At 41.0% G+C, this 22,753-nt stretch overlaps 1 protein-coding gene across 1 annotated transcript in view; it reads left to right on the top strand.

Moving 5' to 3' along the window:
* Positions 1-22,753, top strand: part of ca16b (carbonic anhydrase XVI b) — a 75,348-nt gene that overhangs the window by 24,507 nt on the left and 28,088 nt on the right. The window contains exons 3-6 of the mRNA XM_028999433.1: positions 11,899-12,078; positions 13,680-13,825; positions 18,344-18,439; positions 22,574-22,640. Of these exons, the coding sequence (XP_028855266.1) occupies positions 11,899-12,078; positions 13,680-13,825; positions 18,344-18,439; positions 22,574-22,640 (489 nt within the window). The remainder of the gene's footprint in view (positions 1-11,898; positions 12,079-13,679; positions 13,826-18,343; positions 18,440-22,573; positions 22,641-22,753) is intronic.

The following is a 22,753-nucleotide window of genomic DNA, read 5'->3' on the forward strand; positions in this document are numbered from 1 at the left end:
AAAAGGGTTATATTCTGTCAACTCCAGTGCAGCGAGTTCATGCCCACTCTGACACCACACAAAGTCCCCGGTCTTTGCTTAGTGATGAGCTTCCGCAGACTACTGAAGGTTTTAAAGTGAAAGACTTCCATTAGTGAACATTTCGTTCCATTGGACCTCAAGACAAATTGTGTCTCTGTTTACTTTTCTGCTGATATTCCATCATTAACATGGAATATGATATTCCATTTTCAGCTGCCATTGTCATTTACAACATGAACAATGTCAGCCTATTTAATGTCAAATATGGACATTTTGTAGTGTAAATAGTGTCTTGCCGTAAACAAATTGCACTTAGCTTTGGAATAAATTTGAATAAATCAATTAATTTATTAACATGCATAGTATGATGATGATTTCACTTGTGCCATGTCTGCATGTGCCATGTCAGCCACAACACTTAAGGCGTCGGGCACCCAAACCTGTAAAGGTAGTCCTGTAATCAGAAAGGCATTCATGAAAAGGACTTGTTCAGGATATTGTTTAGCTTTGTGAAAGTCAAACTCAAATTGTTGCAATTTCCTTCATTCACTTTGTTTAAACTTCACTGCTCACTTGCATCCTAAAATATCTACCCCTTTGACCAGTATCAGAAAATCAGTGTTACTCACTTCACCAGTCGGTGCTCTTAAAGTGGCACTACTTTGTCTATTTTTATTGTTTGGTGATTGTTGACCCAACCTGTTTTACATAAGGGCAGGAAGTCAATGTAAAAAAAGTATTTTCCTGTTCCTATAAAATGATTCTTTCATACACGCATGCATACATACATACAGACACACACATGACTCTGTAGCAGTTTAGGAGTGAATGGCCATTGCTCTATACAAACAGCCTGTGGGGTGGTGTAATTTATGGCTATATGTCTGTGTGTTTGTACACTAGCATCAAAGAGACAATGATCACAAGCTCATTGTTCAGGTCTCCTGGCTGGCGGGGCACAATAACTTCCTAAACGTGCCGTTTGCCAAAGACTAATCGGTCCGGTCAGCCAAAACCTAACTGGCCCTCTGGGAAGATTCCCGCCTCCCCAGATTACGGCTCCTGTGTTTTAGTGCACATAAACATGTCAGCAGTGAGAACCCCAGGAGTGCCAGTGGCTGTGGGTGGTTATTATATTGCAGCCAACATCTGGGCACATTATTATCAGGAAATATCTGAGATGTATCGTTGGGAGATTGTTGCCCTTGGATATTGAGGGTAATTTACCAGTGATCATCAGCTTCACTGCAGCAGTTATCGCTGCAGGAAATGCATCCTTCACTTGGATGAGTGCCTGCCAGGAGCCTCACAAATGTGTTTGCCATTTTGTGATGAGCAAAAGGCCTCACGACACATACGTTGTTGAATGTATGTTTTCTTTTTCGAGCATAGATCCCATGTCCATCCAGACCAGGAGGAGGGTGAAAAGGAAGCCTGCTGGCTGGTCTGACAGTGATGTATTGATTGAATCAGGAGCAGTCCATCTGCTTGCTGGCTGAGTTATATTGTGCTTTCTTGGGTCCACTTGGTTTGGTGCTGTGAACAGGCTTCTTCCAGCTCTGTTTATTTTTATGTAAATAGCCTTAAACGCAAGATCAGATGTCTATGGTAACTCAGCTTTACTCAGCTGATTTCTTTATATGAACAGACATGAGGTGCATGATATTTTATAGATGGAGTAATTAACATCACTGATGCCCCGATCAGAATATGGTTCCTGAATATGTAATCATTTTCTCCCATCCAGTGCACATCTTTAAAATATTGTTTTTACTTCCTTTTGCGGTATAGACTAATAATTTTTTTTTATATGAATGGAACAGTAACATCAATTCTGGAGATCCTAATGTTTACTCACAGAAAGTAAAAGTTCAGCAGCTTGACCATCAACATAAGGAGGAAGTCTCTCTGTCCATTAACAGTTTCTAAATATCCACCAGCTCTCTCTGTTTGAAGAACCATGCAATGCGGAAGGTGCCGCCAGTTACACAAACATGCCGTGGAACTGGCTGTTCGTTCAGCACGCCATTCGGAACCAACTCCCACTCATGGGAGCCGGTCGCATTCCTCTTCACGAGATCTGTGCAGTCGATTGTGCTCTGAGAACAATATTTAGCTTCCAGCTAAATGTGCGGGCAGGGTGGACATTAATTACGCATTGATTTACTGTTTCCTTACCTGCTCTGCGCTGTCAGTGTGAATAGGAACACTGTAATTTGTGTCTTTGATGAGAAGAACCGATTTAGGACTGAAATATCTTGCTTCTCCCCCAGTTTTCCCCTGCACCTGCACCAACTGAGGTTCATTGACTGGTTCATTCTGGTGATTAATTGACTGCATAAAGCAGTTTATTGGGTTGAGTCTGCTTTTTGCTTGGTTTTTCAAGCTTTTATGAGTACTAAGAAAGTAGGAAGGTTCAAACCTGCTAAACATGTTCCATCTTGCTGTATGCCTAGTCTTCAAGGGAATGGTTAAAAGTCAGGCATGAACATTTGTCTTCCGTTCGTCCACAGGATATGGGTGAGGATATGGGTGGGGATGGGGGTGGAGGGAGCGTTATAATTCATTCTGAAAGGCTACACTGTGTTCTTGTTTCATTGTCTGGTGCTCTAAAGAATTGTCCCAAGAACTATTATGCAATGGCTTCATTAAAGCTCCAGAACACGGGTCAAAGAGTGGAATAAGCTGGAAGCAAGGTTCAAAGTGACTGTTTCCATTTTTTCAGGGGGGGAATGTGCAACATGTATATTTGAATTTGATTGAATTCATCATGTATCATCCTAAAGGTGAACATGACTTAAAGGTATTTATTTTGGTAGATTTGTGAAACTGTTAAAAAAAAAATTGGCCCAATTGTGGTGACTAGTTTAATTTTCTAGTTTTAATTTACTAGTTTAGTTTCTGAACCCCCCCCCCATTTAATGAGTAGATGTGCAACCTTGCTTAGGGTGAAAATAAATAAGTGACATTACCACCAAATTCACAAACACACACACAAAAAAAAGCCCTTTCTTGTGATGCCTTTAATCTGTGTGGACCGAGTCAGTGCTGGTGCCTTTGGCTGGGTTTGCATGCTGTGGTGTGGCTAGGCTAACTAGACCACATGCTGGGATGTCTGCATAGCTCCACAGCCGATAGCCCTGATTTCAGAAACAAGTTTTGTTTCTGTGGACTGTAATTGGGCCGATCATATTCAATGGCCACTTTCAGTAACAATCTTCCAAAAAATATATATATACATATACAAGGATCTTCTCAAAATCCACAATTCTGGCTTTTATGCTTTAAATCTGTGACTCTCTATGAGTTTCGCCACATCGTTGATGTTTTAGTGCCCTTTCACTGGAAGATCATTCTCGTTAGTTGGTACACTATTGCTCAGATTCAGGGACCTTGGCGCTGCTGCCTCTTCTGTTCCCCCGTTGACTCATTACATATTTATATATGAAATGTCATTCTTAGTACCGCGTCATCACACAGAGGCTCATACTTGCCCACAGAGAGCATCAGGTAGCTGCGGAATGGGGCATCCCGGCGGTGCTGTGCTCTACAGAGGGTTTCTGGCTGTAGTGAGCACCAGGCAGAGCAGGAGTTTCTTTGAAGCCCACAAGGTGGTTTTGAAAACAGTTTGTACCCATGTAGTCCTATGCTGATTGACTTTTCTCATCTTGGTTGTTCAATTGAAAAAATAGCTTGCTGCACAAGCCTTTGAAGATCAGTTTTCAGAATGTACGATCACAGGGGAGAAGGCTGAGGTATCTAAAGGAAGACATTTCTTTGCAATAAACAACTGCTTTTGTTTGGTCCAGGAAAAGGGTGCAGATGGCCATAAAACGTCTGTTTCTTTATTGTTAATGTTTTCAACATCTAAACTAGTGCTGAAATGGTCGTGATTTACACTCGACAACTGATAACTGTTGGTGTGTTTATGGACAAGGATGAGAAAAAAAATAAGTATCTGTGCTCACCACCACCCACGGCTCAATCAATATGCTTTAAATGCACCTCACCGGACTGCTGGGTGCGTGGCACTTAAGAATTCCTATATCTGTGCGGGCGGCTCAGGTTAACATGATAAATATTTGGCAATAAAGGGCGGCGTGTGATGTCAGTAATCACCACACAGGTACCCGATGATCAGTAAATCACGGCACTTACTCGGGGGGAACCTGCAGGCCAGAGCCTGCACTCGACGCGGCCGCGCTGTGCCTTCAGCTTCGGCTCGTGTTCATCGTGAGAAACGCGGTGGAAGTGGAGCCTCATTACTGGACCACAGATGAAGCAGTTTAAAGAGACCTGCCACTGACAGTGCACCTGATGCCAAGGAAGTTATTTTCACACAAGTCAGGCATTGACTGCCGCTTCTGATTTTACATTTGACTTCTCTGGTTTTGTTGATTTTATGACTTACATGGTGTATTTTCACATTTACATCTCATTCTTTTAATCTATTTTATTATTAGAACATGTACAAAACATGCACACATCTAAAATTATTACCTTGCTTTATGCTTTCTAAATTAAAAATAGTTATATAACTTATAATCTTAAATTGGAGGTGGTTTGATAACCAGGCGTAGATTTTTTTCTAAAAATCAAACTTCACATTTCAGGCTTTCATGAAATGAGACTGTTGGAAAAGCTCATTTCACATTTGTCCTTTTAACTTAATGTAATGTTCTGGATGCTACATGTCTGTGTTACAAATATTCAACCTGTTCATTGTCTTTGTGCTGTAGCATGTGAAATGTCCACACACACTCCTAATCTACATGCATGCCTGATTTCACTTTTGATAGAAATGTGCACAGCTCTTTTATTGAAAATGAAGTCCAGTGGTGTAATGTACATAGACAATGAGGAAAGTTTTGATTTCTTATTTAGTTGCCAACTATTATTATTGCTGATAATGATTAATTGTTGCCACCTTCATTGTATATATGTTCAGCTCTCTCTCTTTTTTTTTTTTTTTTTTGTGGTTTTCTTGTTTCGTGTACACTGACTAGTGTTGGGCATTTACACAATCTTGATCGATGATCGCGATAAAATTTGGTAATTGCGGTGGTGGCCTGACTGTACCAACATGCATTGTGCTCGCTATTGGTGCTAGACTAAGAGGGACAGGGAACATGCAGGTTTAGAGAAAGGCAGATTGTCCGTTAGCCACTGTCTCCGTTGTGCGGTGCCATAGAATAAGAGCAGCCGTGTTAGTCAGTTAACATTAAATGGGTGTGTTACACTGTAGACTCTGCCTACCAGCTTGTTTCAAATGGTTAAAATTATTCCACACCTCAGACATTTGTTGTCAATCCAACCAAATAGTCAGAGGCACCTCCTCAGCATCCATTTTCTCTCGCTAATCAAAATGCATGGGCTCAGTGTTCATTTACCTAACAAGCCCGGCCTGTGTAAAATGAGTTAAGCATTTTCTGCTAAAGTCATGTTTTTATGTTAATAAACTGTCTTTAGATTGTCTGGCAATATCAGGAAAAATTGTGATAAGAACCAATCTGACAAAAAATCTTTTGTTCGATATGGGGAAGTATATTGTGTTTGCCATACCACCTAGCCCTAGCTGGAGCCTAACCTAGCAGCCTATTTTTTTTGTACATGTACATATATATGTGCATGCATACACAAGTGTTAATTAAAATGCTGTTTTTAATGACAAACATGTTCATGTAGTGTAAGAAAGCAACACTTTTTTTAAAAAAAATTTTTTTTGGGTGCAACATTTTTTGATCCCTGAACTGCGGGCTGTTGCTACCACTTAGACCCACCCTGGGGGTTTGTTTGCTGTCGTCCCAGGCCTGTGTAAGAACTGCTGATGGGCTGATTGGACTGGACTGGTGAGTATTTGTGTGCCAAGTGCGCGAGGGCTGCCAAGCTGTGCGTTTTGTGTACCCTTCCCACGGGGGACAAAACGGAAATGACAAGGCAATCTCCACACTGTCACTGTCCCCACGGCAACACAAGCGAGGTTATTTATCCCCAAGGTTAATGGGATTGTGCCTCATAACAAAGGTGGCAGATTGAGACAAACATGTGCCTGTTGTACTTTAGGGAGTGTGACACAGAGTGGCTGATGACACTGAACACAAACCTCGGTGTGCAAAACAGATGGCACAGAAAAAAATAAGGAAAATAAGCACTAATCCATAAACCAAGACTTGTCTAGCTCCCCATTACCACTTCTGCAGCCAATTTGTTTACATTTGGGCCATACAGTTTTCAACTCACATTTTATCATCTCAGATATTATACCTTCCACCAAACATTGTGTTTTTACAGCCAGAGCTACTCTACTCAGGTCAGGAAAGCACCTGTGTGTGAGGGATTGGTGGCTACCGGCGGGTGTACGGCACTCTCTGCTGCAGCTTCAGGGGGCTTTGACCCAAAAGAGGCGCTTGTGCAGCAATCATTAAATGAATCAGGCATGTGCTTCCAGTTAAGGTCCTAGCCTCCCTTCAGGGAGGGAATTATAAAAGTCCTGTGATGGGTCAAGGCCTCAATCTTAGACCTAATTAGAGGTTGAGCTCCACATAGAAGTCAAAAGATGAAGGTTTCCATGGTGGTACCAAGTGCAGGACTAATCTGCCAATGCTCCCCTGCCACAATATTCATGTATAACCATGATTTTCTTTTTGCTTTCTCTGAAATGTCTTATCAAGTTAAATCTGTAACGATAGAGAATTGCATGAATTAAGTCACCTCAAAACAATGACCTTAAATGACATGACCATAAAAGGGTATGTAAAGAGTGCTTATACCTTGAAAATGTATAATGTGATGACTCAAGTCAGAGACTGAGAGGACTAAGTGGTTGCTGAGTGAGACTTGGAACATTCTCAGCTGACGTCCAGCAGGAGCTGAAAATAACAGAATAGCATTCATCTCATTCTTTTTGTTTTACAGCGGTTCAGTTTGATGCGGTCCTCATACATGTTTGTTGTGTGAAACATTCAGACCTCAAGCCATTTCTATTACTTGCCGGCAAATATCGGTAAAGAACTGCAGCACCGATTGTGGTTTTTTTTTTTTTTTTTTTTTCCCCCCATTCTGTGTGTGGAGGGTTATGTATTATTCCTGAGGATTGTCAAGCCTGTTGTACTTTACAGACACTAATAGACACAGACAGCCAAAAGGCATGTGACCATTTTCATAGTCTGTATTTTGATCTCGCAACACCCACAGTTAAGACTAAAGGCATTAACATTTTAAAACCCCCTGTACATCCTAGCCCAATTGTTAATGCCATGTAGAATCCCAGTGTGCCAAATGTGTGAACAATGGCAAGAGTTATAGATTTTTTTCTATAAATAATGCACAGTATTTTTGCATTATACTTTCCATATGACTTCAAAGGACTTTATTCTGCAAGTAACATTTGTAGAAAATGAAAGGATTTTTCAAATGTGTAAAATATTCACTTTATACTGTACTTAAATGATTTAAAATGTGTTCTTGGGGGAAGTGAAGCTTCAAAAGAGGATGTGTTGAGGTTAGTAGAGTTCACAGCATTATGAATTAATTTGCCTAGGGAGTACCTTGGATGTGACAAAAAAAATGATCCTTAAGGCTAATATTTTATAGGCCTCCGCTGAAAAGATGTTGGCTGAGGGCAAACTACAGGAGAATTGTCAGGCACGGGAAGAACATGCCACACTGGATATGTTTGATTGGAGATGGCAAATCGTTTCACTGTTTTCACATTTGATATGTTATCTGTTTCACGTTCAGTGTCATGGTGAAATCCTGGGCTTTTTAAAGAACATCATCTGCCACTGCCCTCCACTGTCATTCCCTCTGGCCCCATATCTTCATCTGTGATGTGTGGCAAAGGGAGGTTGAATTCTACAAGTTTGTTAGGGCTCACTTTTACAGCAAATTAGGTCTACAAACATTGATGTTGAGAACCTTGCCGTTTGCAGCAAGCTGTTACTCTGGTTTTACCAGCATGTGGTGGTCAATGTGCTGGGGGTGGAGGGGCAGGATTATGGAAGAACACTCCTTTTTGAACCCAGAAGGCAAGCTCTGTAATTGGGGTGCCCGCGGATTCAAAGGAGATCAGTGAACAGGAAGAACAGGAAAGCCCTGGCTATCATTGAAAGCCTTCATACACCCTCCACTGTGGAATAATGGGCCGCAAGAGCACTTTCAGCAGTGGTTTTAACACACCATGGGGATCTGCTGAAAGGTTGGAGATCTTTGTACCTGTAGCTATCTGTGCACTTCAGAGCACTGTGTGAAGCCTTTTTATTAATTTCCCACTGATCAAGGATGCTTGTAAAAATGTTTTTGTGAACCTGTTGATTTAAAAAAAAAAAAAAAAAAAGTGTATTAGGAATTTTGCAGGAACTGTGTATGTTCTTGTTTTTAATTATAGGGTTGGACTTTCCAGCTTTCTGATGATATGCTTCCCCCTATTTGATGGGCTAGTAATTGAGCAGATTGACTACACGGCACCTTTTAAAGGCGTCTGAAATGACCCAGGCACTCTAATTATAAATGTAGATACCCAATTATTATTTTTAAGTAGTAGTAACTCTGCAGCCAAAGCAGGGTGCAGGAGTATAAAACTCATTTTGTTTCAAAACAATTACATTAAATCCATGTTCTATCCATGCTGGGAGTCAATGGGCTTAAATAACACAATTGCCATGGCTAATTGTCAACTCAGTGTTTATTCTGAAACAGATGTTTAATCAAGCTTTTTCAGAAACACCGTGCTGACAGCCAATTTTTGCAGTGTGAAATGAGAAGAGAGCCAGGAGAAGGTCCAGTCAAGCTGCCTGACTGTGAGATAATGCATGGTTTGTATTCCCAGGAAAGCAAAAAATAAAAAAATTGAGAGAAATTGAGCATGAAAGCCATCCAATCCGAAATTCTTTGCTAATGGTCTTAACATAAGATGGACATTATCTTGTTACCTGCGTAACAACGTTGAAACTTATAAAATGTATTCATTAGTGTAATATAGAGACATTAAATGTTGAGTAGCTGTAATAAAAGTGCATCTAAAATGCATATTGTTCCACAAGGGTCACACTTTCATATGGGCATCAAAGTTCCTGCTGCTGTGAAAAAAGGGCCTTGTGAAGCACCGCCTGTTTGACTCTGGGGAGGGAAGACTTTGAGCAGGCCTCCCTTTACAAACGAAGACCCAGATCCCTGTTGGGCAAGGAGCTGCTTGGTCCACATATGCACACTCCGTCAGCACTTAGCAAATCACAGCGGACAAGGGGAGAGCCTGTGATCCAGCGTCCATAAAAGATCTACATTAGCAGGCAGCATTTGGGACTGTCAGGATAAAACAGGGATTAGCAGAATAGTCCCATCAGCAAATTGTAGTTAAAATGGAATGGGTTGGTTTTGTGGATTCAATATGTCTATTAGTTTAACTAATGCTTATTGCTGGTACAGTAATTATGGTTTTAGTGAGAGATGTTTTCTGCTGGTGGAATTACATGCATTACATGGTCCACCAGAGTGAATCACATACTGGGTACTTTATTAAGCATACCGAGTTCTGATTGAGTTACGACTGTTGAGACTAAACATCCAGGGATCCACACAGCTGACCCTGTTTACTGGTGAAGTGAAAGCTACACTGTATGTTCGTCGTTTTAATGAATATCGATCCCTGTCTATAGAAGAGGTTACATTGATGGGGAAACTTTGTGAGGGTTTTTAAAGGAAGCCATGCCATTACCCAGAAACCTGACCTTAATCTGTCAGGGAAGAAAGGGGAAAAAAATGCAAAGACTTCACCCTGTATCCTGAGGGCACTCAACATGGGTCCTGGAAATTTATACACTGGATTCTGCCACGTCCAAGTCCCTAATGAGATCAGATGGATATTAATCAGAATCACCAGGCTGCTTAAATGAAACTAATACATTTAATGCAGCTTACAGCCATGTAAGAAGAGACGAGGCACAAGTATATATGTCAGGGAAAAGTCTCTTTTAAGTTTCTCAGATTTCTTCTTAGAAGGTTTTTTTTTTTTTTTCTTCTTCTTTTTTTCTATTATACTATCTGGGCCGTCTACAGAATAGATTACCCAAAGTGAGGAAATAGAGCCGAACTCTCTGAATAAAAAGCACTAAATCAGATTTTGATTAGCCATTTGAAAATGCACTTTTAAGACCAGTCCAGAGAGCATGGGAGATCAGAGTTGGTTTTATAATAATTCATGAGTTGTACCATAGTCAAATGCTGGTGAGCAAGAGGCAATCAAAAGCTATTCAGGATTTCTCCAGTGAAAGTATCAGCAATCCACATTCCAGAAACCAGATTCAAAAACCAAATATCACTGTTTTTAGATCAACAATTTTCCTCTAGGAAATGTAATGCTGAACATGTCTGTGGTATTTCTTGTAGAAGCAGAGAATGTAGCTGTTGCAATCAATGTTTTTCTTTTCAAAATGTCTCTCATTTCGGGGAAATTACAGCATCAGCAGATGTATCTTAATTGTTCTAATTTCACCGACCTGCAGAGAGAGGTCAAGTGCCCTCAGTAGTGATGAGGGAATTACTCAGGATGCTTTCATATGTTCCTGGCTGATGCTGAATCTCCTGTTACCATGGTGAAGCCAGGAAAATCACATTATGGCAATAACAAAGTGGAAATATGAGTGATTTGGGTTATTGTGCAGCTGTTTGGAGCGTGACATTACCGCCACAATCGTGTCTGTTATGAAAGACTTAATATTCAACTCGTACAATTCCATGGCATTACTGCATTTTGTCTTTTGGAAGCTGTGCACAGATCTTCCCCACCACTACAAATTGGTGTAGCATTTTCTTAGAATTTGTGCATGGAAAGCGGTGATTATTTCACCATTGAATGATCAAAATTAGAGACGCAAAAAATTAAAAGCATTAAAAAAATAACTATGGTCATTCATTTCGAGATATGTTATTATTCTCACAATGCTAATATGTAGTGAAGAAAGTATATCATCAGAAAGTATCTATATCATTAAAAAAATTAGAAGGTATTACAGGAACATATGTTTTAAATCATGTTTTTCATTATATTCGAATGAAAAAAAAAACGTATTTTTTAGTTTTTATATGCTGAGGTTAGGAAGCCAATTTATCAAGGACAAATAACTGGTTAGCTACACTTTAGCAAATTAATTAGAAAGTTAGCTAGCATCAGCCATGCCTTTCCCTACATTTTAATAATTTACCTTAGAGCAGGTTAACATGGCCCCACCTGTTATGTGTATGTGTCCCTTTTTCCATCCCTCCCTTCCTACCTCACGCATCCAGGTGTGGAGGATACAATGCTGTGCACAGTGCTGAAATCAAAAGTTATGAAGTTAAGCTGAAAGACCAGCTAGGAAATTCTTTAAGCATGCTGCCAGTACACACCAACAGCTAAATTTAGTTCTAATTATTTTGTAAATGTAATTTGTTTTCCACAATGATCTGGCAACCCTCATAAATTCTCTCTTGACCTCCATGGGGGTCTGCCTTAGATTCCTTAAATTCTGTTTAACACTCCTACATTTTTGGAATTAATGAAAAAGTTCCAACTTTCCAAGATAGCTTTTCAAATTATTTCTCACCCCTAATTATTTCACAAGTAGGAAGCAAATGGGTGAGGTTAGTGTTCACTGATGCCTGCATAATAAGCTTTTGGTGTGGTGTGGTTTCTGGTTCATACTCTTTACTTTCACAGTCTTACTCAGTCAAGTAATTTTTGTGCCAAAATACATGAAAAACCAATGACTTTATGACTGATTTAATTTCTGTAGTAAGTGTAAAGGTTGTAGGGTTGAGTTTGTAGCTAAACGAGAGGAGTCCTCTTCTGAGACTTAATGTCTCTTGACCAACTTTTATTTTTGCCCTTCTTTGCTTGTGTAGGAACCCATGGGCCCAGCAGCTGGGCGTCCTCGTACCCGGAGTGTGCTGAGAGGAGGCAGTCACCGGTGGACATTTCAGATGCAGATGCCAGGATCTCGCAGGAGTTCCAAGATCTGACCCTGGAAGGGTTTGAAACGCCCTCATCCAACAAAACCTCAATGAAGAACACGGGCAAGACAGGTTAGCTGTTCTGCCTCGTCTTGATGCAGGTTCTTTAAAGTTTACTTTGACCGCAAGCTGGGCATACCAGTAGCATATAACTTTTTAGAAGACTCCAGACACCACATAGATCTCATGTGCCACTATTGATCACAGCTTTACTTTTAACAAAGGCTCTTATTTTAGCAAGCTGTGATTCAAAACATTTTTGGCTCGGCATTTCATTCCTTCGCAAGTACGTGTGTGTGTGCCAAGATGCAGAATGGCATCAGTAATGAAACACCCACTGTTGGCAAAAACTGAAAAGGAGTCAAAAGAAAACGCAAGCATTGTCTTTCCCGTTGAACGTGCTATATAAATATTTCTTTTGACTCAGCATGATCAGCGTTGATTCTTTTGTGGCCAGCTCACAGGGACACATTGATCTGTGCCGTCCTGAACAGAAGAAAAAGAAGAAAAAAACAGCACTGTATGTCTTGGTTTCTCTCGCGCTCAGACTTCCATTAGCCTCCTTGTCAGGAATAGATGGCAGCGGGCTCTGTCTGTTTCCGTACTCTTGCCCTCCCCCCTCCTTTCTGTCGTTGCACTTTTGTGTTGTCTGCACTCACATGCTCTGATTTCTTGTGCAATTCATAGTCGTCCGTGCCGGCCTGGAGGTTAAATGTTTCAGCAGCAGCTGCCCAGTTCCCAGTGGTAAAAAATGGAAGGTGATTATGTATGGGAGCTGTCTGACACCGTGCATCCGCAAATTAGAAGAGATGCAAAATCTCGACACTTCTGGGTCTTTTAGAGAGATGCTTGTCCAGTAACAAAAACTATATGCACATTTTAAAAAGAATTGTGGACATCTCGACAGAATTACTAGGCAGGTTTTTTAACTAACAATCAGCCAATATTCAAACAAATAATTTTATGTGCAATTAGTTTAATAAATGAAACCACTATAATTTTGCTTGTTCCTTAATAAGAGATATAAAAGTATTTTATTGTATTTGTCAAAATGAAATCTACAATATGTGCTGCAAAATTGATCCAAATTGTCTCCTATTCCCGACAAAACAGCCATGAAATCAGTAGCACGGACTTCAAGATGCTCTTTCATTCAGTACATGTTGTGCTGACCCTGGAGGTTTTGTACTTGTTTACCGTATCACCGAAGGGTGAAGTGAATAGCATTGATTTATCTCATTACAGTGACAGCTGGCAGTAGGTGGGATATCAGACAGCAAGTGGACAAGTGTAAGGATTTCTGTTTCTTTGACCAGGGCCAACTAGCTTGGTCAGAGCTGTTTAGTTGGCAAAATTGGGAACCTCCTATTATAATTCAGCCATAATCTTATGGCTGACTGATGTATGACCTGATTAATCTAAAGGGCAAATACACAGACTTCTCTCATATTTCAAAGGCTAATTGCTGGCAGGTATGGCAGGTACACTAATGCGTAACGTCAGCATATTATTCCGGATAAATTTATTTCATACGCCAACTTCTTTTTAATTTCCTTGGAGTGTGATTTGTGTAGCATTACATAAAAAATCCTCTATGCTGATATGTACACATATCAGTGTATATAGAGAGATTTATTCCCCAAGTCAGCCTTTTCCTCCTCTTCCTCCCTTAGTGTCCATACTACTGAAGAATGACTACTTCGTGAGGGGGGCAGGGCTACCTGGGCGCTTCAAAGCTGAGAAGATGGAGTTCCACTGGGGTCACAATGGCTCGGCTGGCTCAGAACACAGCATTGGGGGACGCAAGTTCCCTGTGGAGGTGAGTGAAGCAAACACAGAATTTTTTTTGTTACAGTTGCAGCCAGGTGAGAGAGCAGCAGTGAAACAGTGTGTATGTCAGAGAACACCGATACATATCGAAAGACATTTCTTTTATGAAAATATCAAAGGGTAATATCATAGTTATTGGCTATAAGTTTATCTCTATGTGAAAAATCCATATTTATTGATAATCATTGCATTCTGTGATGCGTGAAAATCTCACAGCCCTTGGAATCAATTAAATCTAATTGAAGTTATAAGATATTAATTTAATTAAATCTTAAATCTTATATTGTATGACAGTGATCATAATACAATTATATAGAAAAATTCCACAGGAGAGAAAATGAACAGCACATTGTATGCATTGCACTGGAGCCTTAATTTAAAGTTCGGATGGCCTTTACTTTGGGGACCTTTATCACAGATTTGTCTATTTGATTGTTGCCTCAGTCTTTCTGAACACTTGGTTAGTGCTGGTGCTTTGAATGCTAATTATGCCTCGTGTGTGTGTGTGTGTGTGTGTGTGTGAGTACCTGGTGCTATTTTAGCTTTCTTCTTTTTCCTTCGGCTGCAACTGTTAGATATCACCACAATTGACCTGGCAAAAGTTTTATGCCCGGTGCCCTTCCTGACACAACCGTCCCCATTTTCCTGGGCTTGAGACCGAAAACCAGTCGTGATGTTTGTGATGTTTTAGCTTTATGGCTCATAAACAAATGCACAGTTTCAAAATCATTAAACCCGGTCAGAAGTCTACTTATTTTGAAATGCATTCTGCATTCAAAACTGGTACTTTTTCCCCAACTTTAGTCCCCAAAAAATGAAGTAACCAAATCCGAAATATATTAGACATGGGTGAGTAAGCAAATTGGCTAATATGGTTAAAATGTTAGAATAAATAGCTAATATTTCTCTCCCCTTGGCACAGGGCTAACTACAAATGCACAGAATTACAGCTCTGAATTAAAGGAAGGCTGAGAGAACCCAATTAGCTTTCATTGGAGGGACTGTTTTATGTATTAAAGGATTTATTTATTTGGCTTTTTTTTCCCCTTTGCTGTCTGGCTGTTAATTATCCTCGTTGTGAAGGAAGCGCTGGGCTCTAGAGATCATGCTCTCTCATCCTCGGGGCAACCCGAGCGTACATTTTATTTAAACTGATAGGTTACTTGCTCACCTTTTACCTGAAGGTGAGGATTTTTAGTTCGTATGCAAACACAGCAACAGTTGAGTCATGTCCTTTAACCAAGAGCAGTCCGAGAGCCGGAAGACGAGGAGGATTGCATCTGGACGAATGTTGAAAAGCCCAGCTGAGGCAGCAGTTACAATTGTAGGTGAGAATTCATGCAACAAAGATGGAACACTAAGTGTTGTTTTTGGACATATCTCCCCTCATAAATGGCTCCAGTATGAAACAGGGCTGTGAAAGTTAACATGTTAAACAGTCTGATTCAATTTCTAAATATGTGATGTGGTGAAATAATTTAACACAATTAACACAGCTGCATTTTGTTTACTTTGTGTGGTTGGTGTGATCTATGACGCAGATTCGAAAATCATCCTAGGCAGAGACGATCCCTGACGGTGAAGGAGTTTTAAAGTGTTGTAATGAATTAAACAATCACGTTTGATTCATTTCAGAATGTGCAATTTAATTTGTTACCATTTTTATTGGGGGGAAAAAAGCCCAGATTGAAAGCATGCATGGGTACAGTGTTGTTAAAGTAACACCAAATGCATATGCATGTACCTAAAAATGTCCATCACAGAAAACACAGACCTTAGTATTTAAAGCAGGTGTGTGCGTGTGTGTATGTGCGTGTGTGCCTTTGGATAAAGAGTTCCAAATCATGTTGACGCTTTATGTGAACTTTCGTGTTCAGCTCTGCATCCATGCACCCATTTAGGTTGATACGTATGTGTCTTTAATTATTTGTTTATCTATTTTCCGTTTTGTAAACTAAAATTTCCCATCGCAGAATACACATAGGTCTTAGATTATCAGTTCATGATTTGAATGTTCCATTAAGAAAAGCTTGGTTTTTCATTGGACAATCCAATCTACCAGTGTAGGCCTGTGTACTGAATTAACCCAACTATTAATTGCAAAACCGATTTTAGGCCCGCTTGCGATAAATGCTGTTATATTCAAAAATCTCTCATTTAGATGCTACGAAAGAAGCAGGGAGGGAGGGTTTCATGTAAACGAGCACTGGTGCTGGTGGAAGCCACGCAGGATGCAAGGAGATTTTAATAAAAATAAACAGTGCTGTATTTTCACGTGCATAAGATGCCGCATTTCAATGGCACGTCTGTTCTCTTAAGCCATCCTGTGAATCTACAGTTTGCCAATTTATACACTTGACGGGCATTGAATTTTTTTGAGAAATGCTGACATTGTATACAAATAGTTTTTTCTGTTCTCCAAATAGTTTTTCCTGTCATGTGGGTTTATATTTTAGACTAATATCATATACAGCAATAAATTCATTAATTACAGACTCCCTTATAAATAAAGGTTACTTATTATGCGGAACTCTATGACCTCCTCCATGACCCACCTTTGGGGACATTTTAAACAGGGTTGACCTTTTTTCCTGTTCTTGTGGTCTGACCCAGCTTCCTTACATTGACAAGAACCTTAAATGCATATATATACATCCATATGTTATTTTCACATAGTGGCCCTCATAGTATCATTAATAATCTGGACACTATGCGTCATCCAGCTGAAAGAGTGAGACGTGGCCTGCAGGGATGTCTGCTGATGGAGGTCTGAGGATCATTAGAGGATTCTTATTTATTCAACCCCTCCTGTGACTACTAATCGCTACTGTTACCTCATGTTTTTGAGTAACCTGTACTTTTGGGTTGTGTTAAAACCACAACAGTTGGTGCTATTTAATCGAGCGCTAGGAGAACTATATACTAGTTCTCGGCTCTTTGTGATGTCTTAATTTAAAAGCCAGTCGAACGGCTCTCCACTCTACTGCTGCAACGCGTCTTGAAACACGCTGCCTAATTAGACTCCTTTCGAGTGGAACTTGAGTAAAGTATGGCCTTTCCTTGCTCTTTTATTGCAATTATGTGCGCGGAACTATGGAAGCTGAGAGACCTACAGCCTGACTCATGCTTATAGCACTTAGTCAGTGTTATATAACTGTATTTAAAGTAATATACATCTAGGGTGTTCCGAGACAGAATAACTTATTTATCTTTAAGATTTGCTGAGACTGCTGTTCTACCTCGGGAATGTATTATTAGCTTTTGTTGCTGAGTCCTTGTAGAGTTGCTTTATATGTAGCCTCCCTTCTTCCCTTTCTTTTTTTTTTTTTCATTATTCCTTGTTCACCTTTCTTTAAAGGCAAAGTCAGCATTTAGACATAGAAATGTGCTTGTTAAAAGCAATGGGGGAAGGTTTGCGATTTGTAAAGTTGTATGTTTGTCTACCTTTTCACGTTTAACCAGCATTACCTACAAGGCCTGGGTGTTAAAATCATTCTTCTTTGATTTATAAATAAAGTTTTATATCCAGCAATTGGTTTAGGAACTAATTAAATAAATAAATGTCTCCTTGCTGCAGAGTATATGCAAGGAGGAAAAAGTTGCATCCTGTCTCAAGCCCGCAGGTTCTTCAGAGTTCTAAAATCTCTCTTAATTCTGTGGGGCTGGATAAATTATTGATTTCTGTGTGTTTTGGGTGTGTGTGTGCGTGTGTGTGGTCACTGGCCATTATCTGTTGTTCTCTCAGCATTGCATCCAATTACTCCAACTGTGCTCTTCTTTAAAGCATGGCCCGGTGACTATTTCCTAGATTAAGGGCATGTAACTGCAGAGGCAACTGGAACGTGACGTCCGTCTGCGTGTAAAGGCTGTTTAAATGGGGGCTTACGCAGCGGCTGGAGACAGCGGAAGACTATGTGGGCAGATAATAAGGACATTGACAATACAAATTAAAAGCAATCATGCTGCGAATATGGCGGATTTATTTCGGTCGTGTCGTTTTTTTTTTTTTTTTTTTTCACGGTGCAACAGAAGGGGGACAATTTTTTTAAAGCCATTCAAACATAATGTATATGATTTAGAGGATTTGGTTTGACTTGCACTGAACATTCCTAAATCCTTTAGCTCAGAGGAAATGTAATCCCTTATTTTATTAATGTTACAAATGCAGGGAGAGTGTGGTTGTGCAGCCAAGGTTGTATTTAAAGCAGGTGTGTGTGTGTGTGTGTGTGTGTGTGTGTGTGTGTGTGTGCCTTTGGATGAAAGAGTTCCAGAGTGAGAAATCGTGTTGACCCTTTACGTGAACTTCCGTGTTCAGCGGTGCATCGGCGCAGACAGCAGGGTTCGGTGGAGGCTCTGGGGCCGCTTCGATCCCGCGCTCCCCACTCGACCGAGGCTCGGATTGTATACTCTGTTCCTTTCAACCGTGCGCTCATTTGAAGAGATGTGCTTGTCTTGTCGTTTCAGTCAAAGCTTCAATCCGGTGTGTGTCCTCTCTCCCCGTACGCAGATGCAGATTTACCTGTACAACTCTGACGACTTTGACAGCCTAAGCACCGCCATTAAGGAGAAGCGAATCATCGCTGCCATGTCGGTGTTCTTTCAGGTGAGAACCTTTCCTTTCTTATTGTGGAATCAGTCTGCACCATGATGACTATCATTACTTCCCCCGGGAGAATTGAGAATTTTGCTCTGATGCCAATCCAAAACGCAAGTGGAGCGTTTCCCCGGGATCTTTATTCATTTTTAGTTTGCTTATTTATTTCTTTTTTTTCCTTGGCGCCCCTTGAAATGGTCCCTCTTGTAGACCAGTACAGCCGGAGGGGATCTGTTTCCAGGTAACGGCCGGTAACAGATGGGAGTTAGTATTCCGAGAACCAGTGTTTATTCTCCTGTGATGCAGTCACTGTTTGCTTTGGGCTCTACTCTATATCCCAGTGACGTGTTTTTTTTTTTTTTTTTCTTCTCACACAAACACACACACTAAATGCCACCTATCTCTTTGGGCTTCTCTCAACTGTAATTGTCTATACAGTTACAAATACATATACCCCCATACACATACATTCATCTGAAAAATGTGGTTAAGGAAGCGGCCCCGTAATCAGAAGGTTGCCGGTTCGAATCCTTAGCCGCCAAGGTGCCAACGAGGTGCCACTGAGCAAAGCACCGTCCCCGCACACTGCTCCCTGTCATGGCTGCCCATTGCTCACCAAAGGTGATGGTTAAAAGCAGAGGACACATTTCGTTGTGTGCACCGTGTGCTGTGCATTGTTTCACAATGACAATCACTTCACTTTTGCATTTCACAAATCGCATGTAGGCCTGATGCTTGCTTGCTTGCTTGCTTTCTTTCTCTCTCTCGCTCGATCGTTGCCCTCGGCCCCCGCAATCACCCCGACTCGTGCTGCATTATTGAGAAATAGAGTTAGCGTGGCCAAATGTGTCCCCAGGGAACCATTATGGTGAAGGAGATGCAACAGGTTAAAAGAGCAACAACCTCTGCAGGCTCCTTACAAACAGTAATTTTTTTTCTCTCTCTCTGGCTCGGTCTGTCTGTGTGGAGATTCCCACAGGACTAAACCTTGTCATGTCGAGTGACCACAGCAATTATATAAATGAACATTTAAAGGTATTTCATCTAGTTGAACAGTCCGTGGGGAACTGTGGTAAGTGTGTGTGTCCGAGAGTGTTGGGGTGGCAACGTCTATAGGAGATTATCATCGGGCAAATTAGTTATCTGAACCCCACATACGTCAAGTTCTGATGTTATGATCCGTGCAGTTCAAGTCATGCTCCCTGCCTTGGGAAGTAGTGCACACAGCAACGGCTTCAGTCATGACCACCAAAAGAAGCTTGGGAGGGTGTGTGTGTGTGTGTGTATTTCTCCCTGAATCACAGCACTGTTGTTGTTGTTGTTTCATTCTGTGGCAAAGATTTTTATGTCCTCCTGAAATTCACATATATACGTCACAATTTTGGGATTTGCCTTCATTAAGCACACCCGATTCGACTTCTGGACTCATTACCAGATCCATCCAAATGATGTTAAAAGCACGAGCCTACATCTCCATCATTAGCTGTCTGTATAAAAGCAAGACGTGGTCCACTAAAGGCTGTTTTCTGGTCTTGCAAAACCAGGGCGTCGGCTTATATCTAGGTCAACAGGATAATAACAGAGTAAATTGCGTGTTCGCTGTTAAATTTCCAGCCTTGCTCGCACCTCTGACAAACATATACATTTGCTACTGCTAACTTTTGATCCATTCTGCCTTACGTCATGAGAGAAACTGTATGTAGAAACCTCTCAAGCGGTGTCCCAAAAGCACTGAAGACTCAGAGTAGTTTTTAGCTCGGATGCTGCCTGGCGGGACAGTCATATGAGAGGCCGTGTATAGTAAATAAATTACACCGCGGTAACTAGTCTACCACCACTTAATTAATTTAAACAGCAGACTGACTCCATTTCAAATTGCACAAGAGATTCTGAGCATATTTAACTTTGTGTAATGTTTTGCATGTTTAGTGTGTATACATGTGTCTGGTTCTGAATGTGTTTTTTTTTTGTGTGTCTTTAGTATGTCTGTATTTCCTTTTCCTTAATAAATCAGCCTGACGTATGCATGTGTTCTTATCTGTACGAGTTGTTCACATGTGTGCATGTGTCTGCATGGATGAGTTTGTCTGCAGGTTTATATCCTCTGTGTGTGTGTTTGTGTGTGTGTGAATATGCATGTGCATGTTTGATTTAAACACTCGGCGTCACTTTATGTCCCCGCAGCAGATGGGGAGCCACACAAAGGCAGCGCCGCCCATCTGTAACAAGACCCTCGTCATACATTCAGCTGAATGAATATGAGATCTGCTCCTCTCACTTCTCCTCCAACTGCTGCCTTATGAGATTAGCATAAGTCTACATATATTCCAAAGGAGAGGGGCAGCAATTTTTTTTTATCTCAGTGTATAAACACTGCACACCAGAGTAAATTGGGAGATATAACTGTATGTTTGAAATATTATACTGTGAGTTTTTGTGCTCCGTTCATCCAACAAAAGAAACCACAGTCCGTTTGAAAAGAGTCTGTTTATTTGTCTAGGATTGACAAAAGGCCCTAAAGACCCATTTCTCTCATCCTCAATTTGTCTAGCTCTTCTTCATTCTCATTTTACCCCCACTTCTTTATTTTCAGAGATTCCATTCTGCTTTGGCATAACTGACCCAGTTTAGTTTGGGGTTTTTTCGACTCTCTGATCATTTTAGGATTTTAAGGTCTTGTGTTTTTGTGATTCTGCAAGGGCATGGGTGTATAACAAGCTGTGAAAAATGCGCTCATTAGTTTACAAAACCAAGGACGTCTTTTTACTTCCTCGTGGAACAATGGAGGAACAAAAAAAAAAAAACACACAATTTTGTGTATGGGCCTTGCTCATAAGTTACTCCAGTTCCGGTTTCAGTAAGCTCAACATCAAGCCATATCTTTATTACATTTTTTAGAGGAAACCCAATTATAACAAATCCAACAGAAATCACACAGTCACAGCCAGATAATGCCAGCTAAGAGCTACTCCTGCATGGAGGGCTAGATGCTCCGTGCAAGATCTACAATTCCATCTCCAGGGCTTGAACCCGGAAGCAGGGGCTTCTGCTTCTGGACAACACTGCAACAATATGGGAGTCATGTCACTCCCTGACTCACTATACTCAACAGCTTGTGCCAGAGCCTGTCCTGGGTCATTGGGCATAGTGCAAGGTCTTATCTGGGGTGGCCAGGATAACGAAACAAAATTTGGTCTGTGATGTAATAGGTCAACCGGTAAAAGCAGACAACCACCAAGCGAATTGTGAGCTGCTTTTGCTTGATATTGTACATATGTATTTATAGCACTTAGTTGCCACGGGTAATTTTGTAGTTTTATATTCCATTTGGGGACACACAGATTATTCAGTTGACACTGCAGTTGCACGTGCACAGTGTCCCTCTGTACTTTTCTGTCCCAGACGTACAGACACCCACACGTAGTGCACTGACAGGGTTGTTTCTCAGCGCGAAACTGGAGTGCAGGTGTTTTCTATGTTGGTCCGCTGTCGGACGGTGAAGGAGTGTGCCAGAAGAAGGGCCCTAAACGGTTTTCCCCCCTGTACTGACAGGACTATCGCTTACAGCTATTAGCACCGTGGTGCGCAACCTCGGCATTTCCATGAAATTGCATCGTTTTAAACAAGCAATATGTCCAGCCGCTACGGAGCTCCCAGGGGCGAGTTCATGCAGGCCCCGCCTCCAAACCCATGCTAACGTCAGCATTTAGAGCTTAGAGCTCTTATTGAACTGTCCTTGTTCATTAGTGCTCTTTGGGAGTATTTTAAAGCATAAACAGCAAAAACCAACATGTGCTCTATAAGGATGTTTATGTCGCCTGTGATGAGCACGTCTGTCACAGTACGCATAGTACCCTTAAACCCTGGCAACACTTTAATTATAGTCACTTCTTAATTAGCACATGCTGTATAAGCAACGTCCTCCTTTTGACATTAACATATGCGCAGAGTGTGCGAGCTTTTTATGCACTGTGCTGGACGTCTGGATATTGAAACTGCAACTTGCTGCCTCTACTGCATTAGAAGTCGTCGTAGACCAAGGTGTTGTGCATTTGTGACACTGAGTGACAGTTCTAGACTTGTAGCTTGACATTCAGCAGTTCTGAAATGCTGAAACGTTGTCTTTTGTTGTGTGTCTGCCAGGTGGGACTGAAGGACAACGTGGCTGCGGAGCCCATCATTACTGGGCTGAAGCGCGTGGTTCATCATGGTGTGTGTGTGATTTTTATTTCTTTTTTTTCCCCTATATATCACAGCAATAACTCTAAAGCTTTAAGCTGCATTCATAGTGTTATTGATCCAAAAGTGCCATTGAAATGACCC

This window comes from Denticeps clupeoides, chromosome 12 (genome assembly GCF_900700375.1).
Source record: "Denticeps clupeoides chromosome 12, fDenClu1.1, whole genome shotgun sequence".
Lineage (NCBI taxonomy): Eukaryota > Metazoa > Chordata > Actinopteri > Clupeiformes > Denticipitidae > Denticeps > Denticeps clupeoides.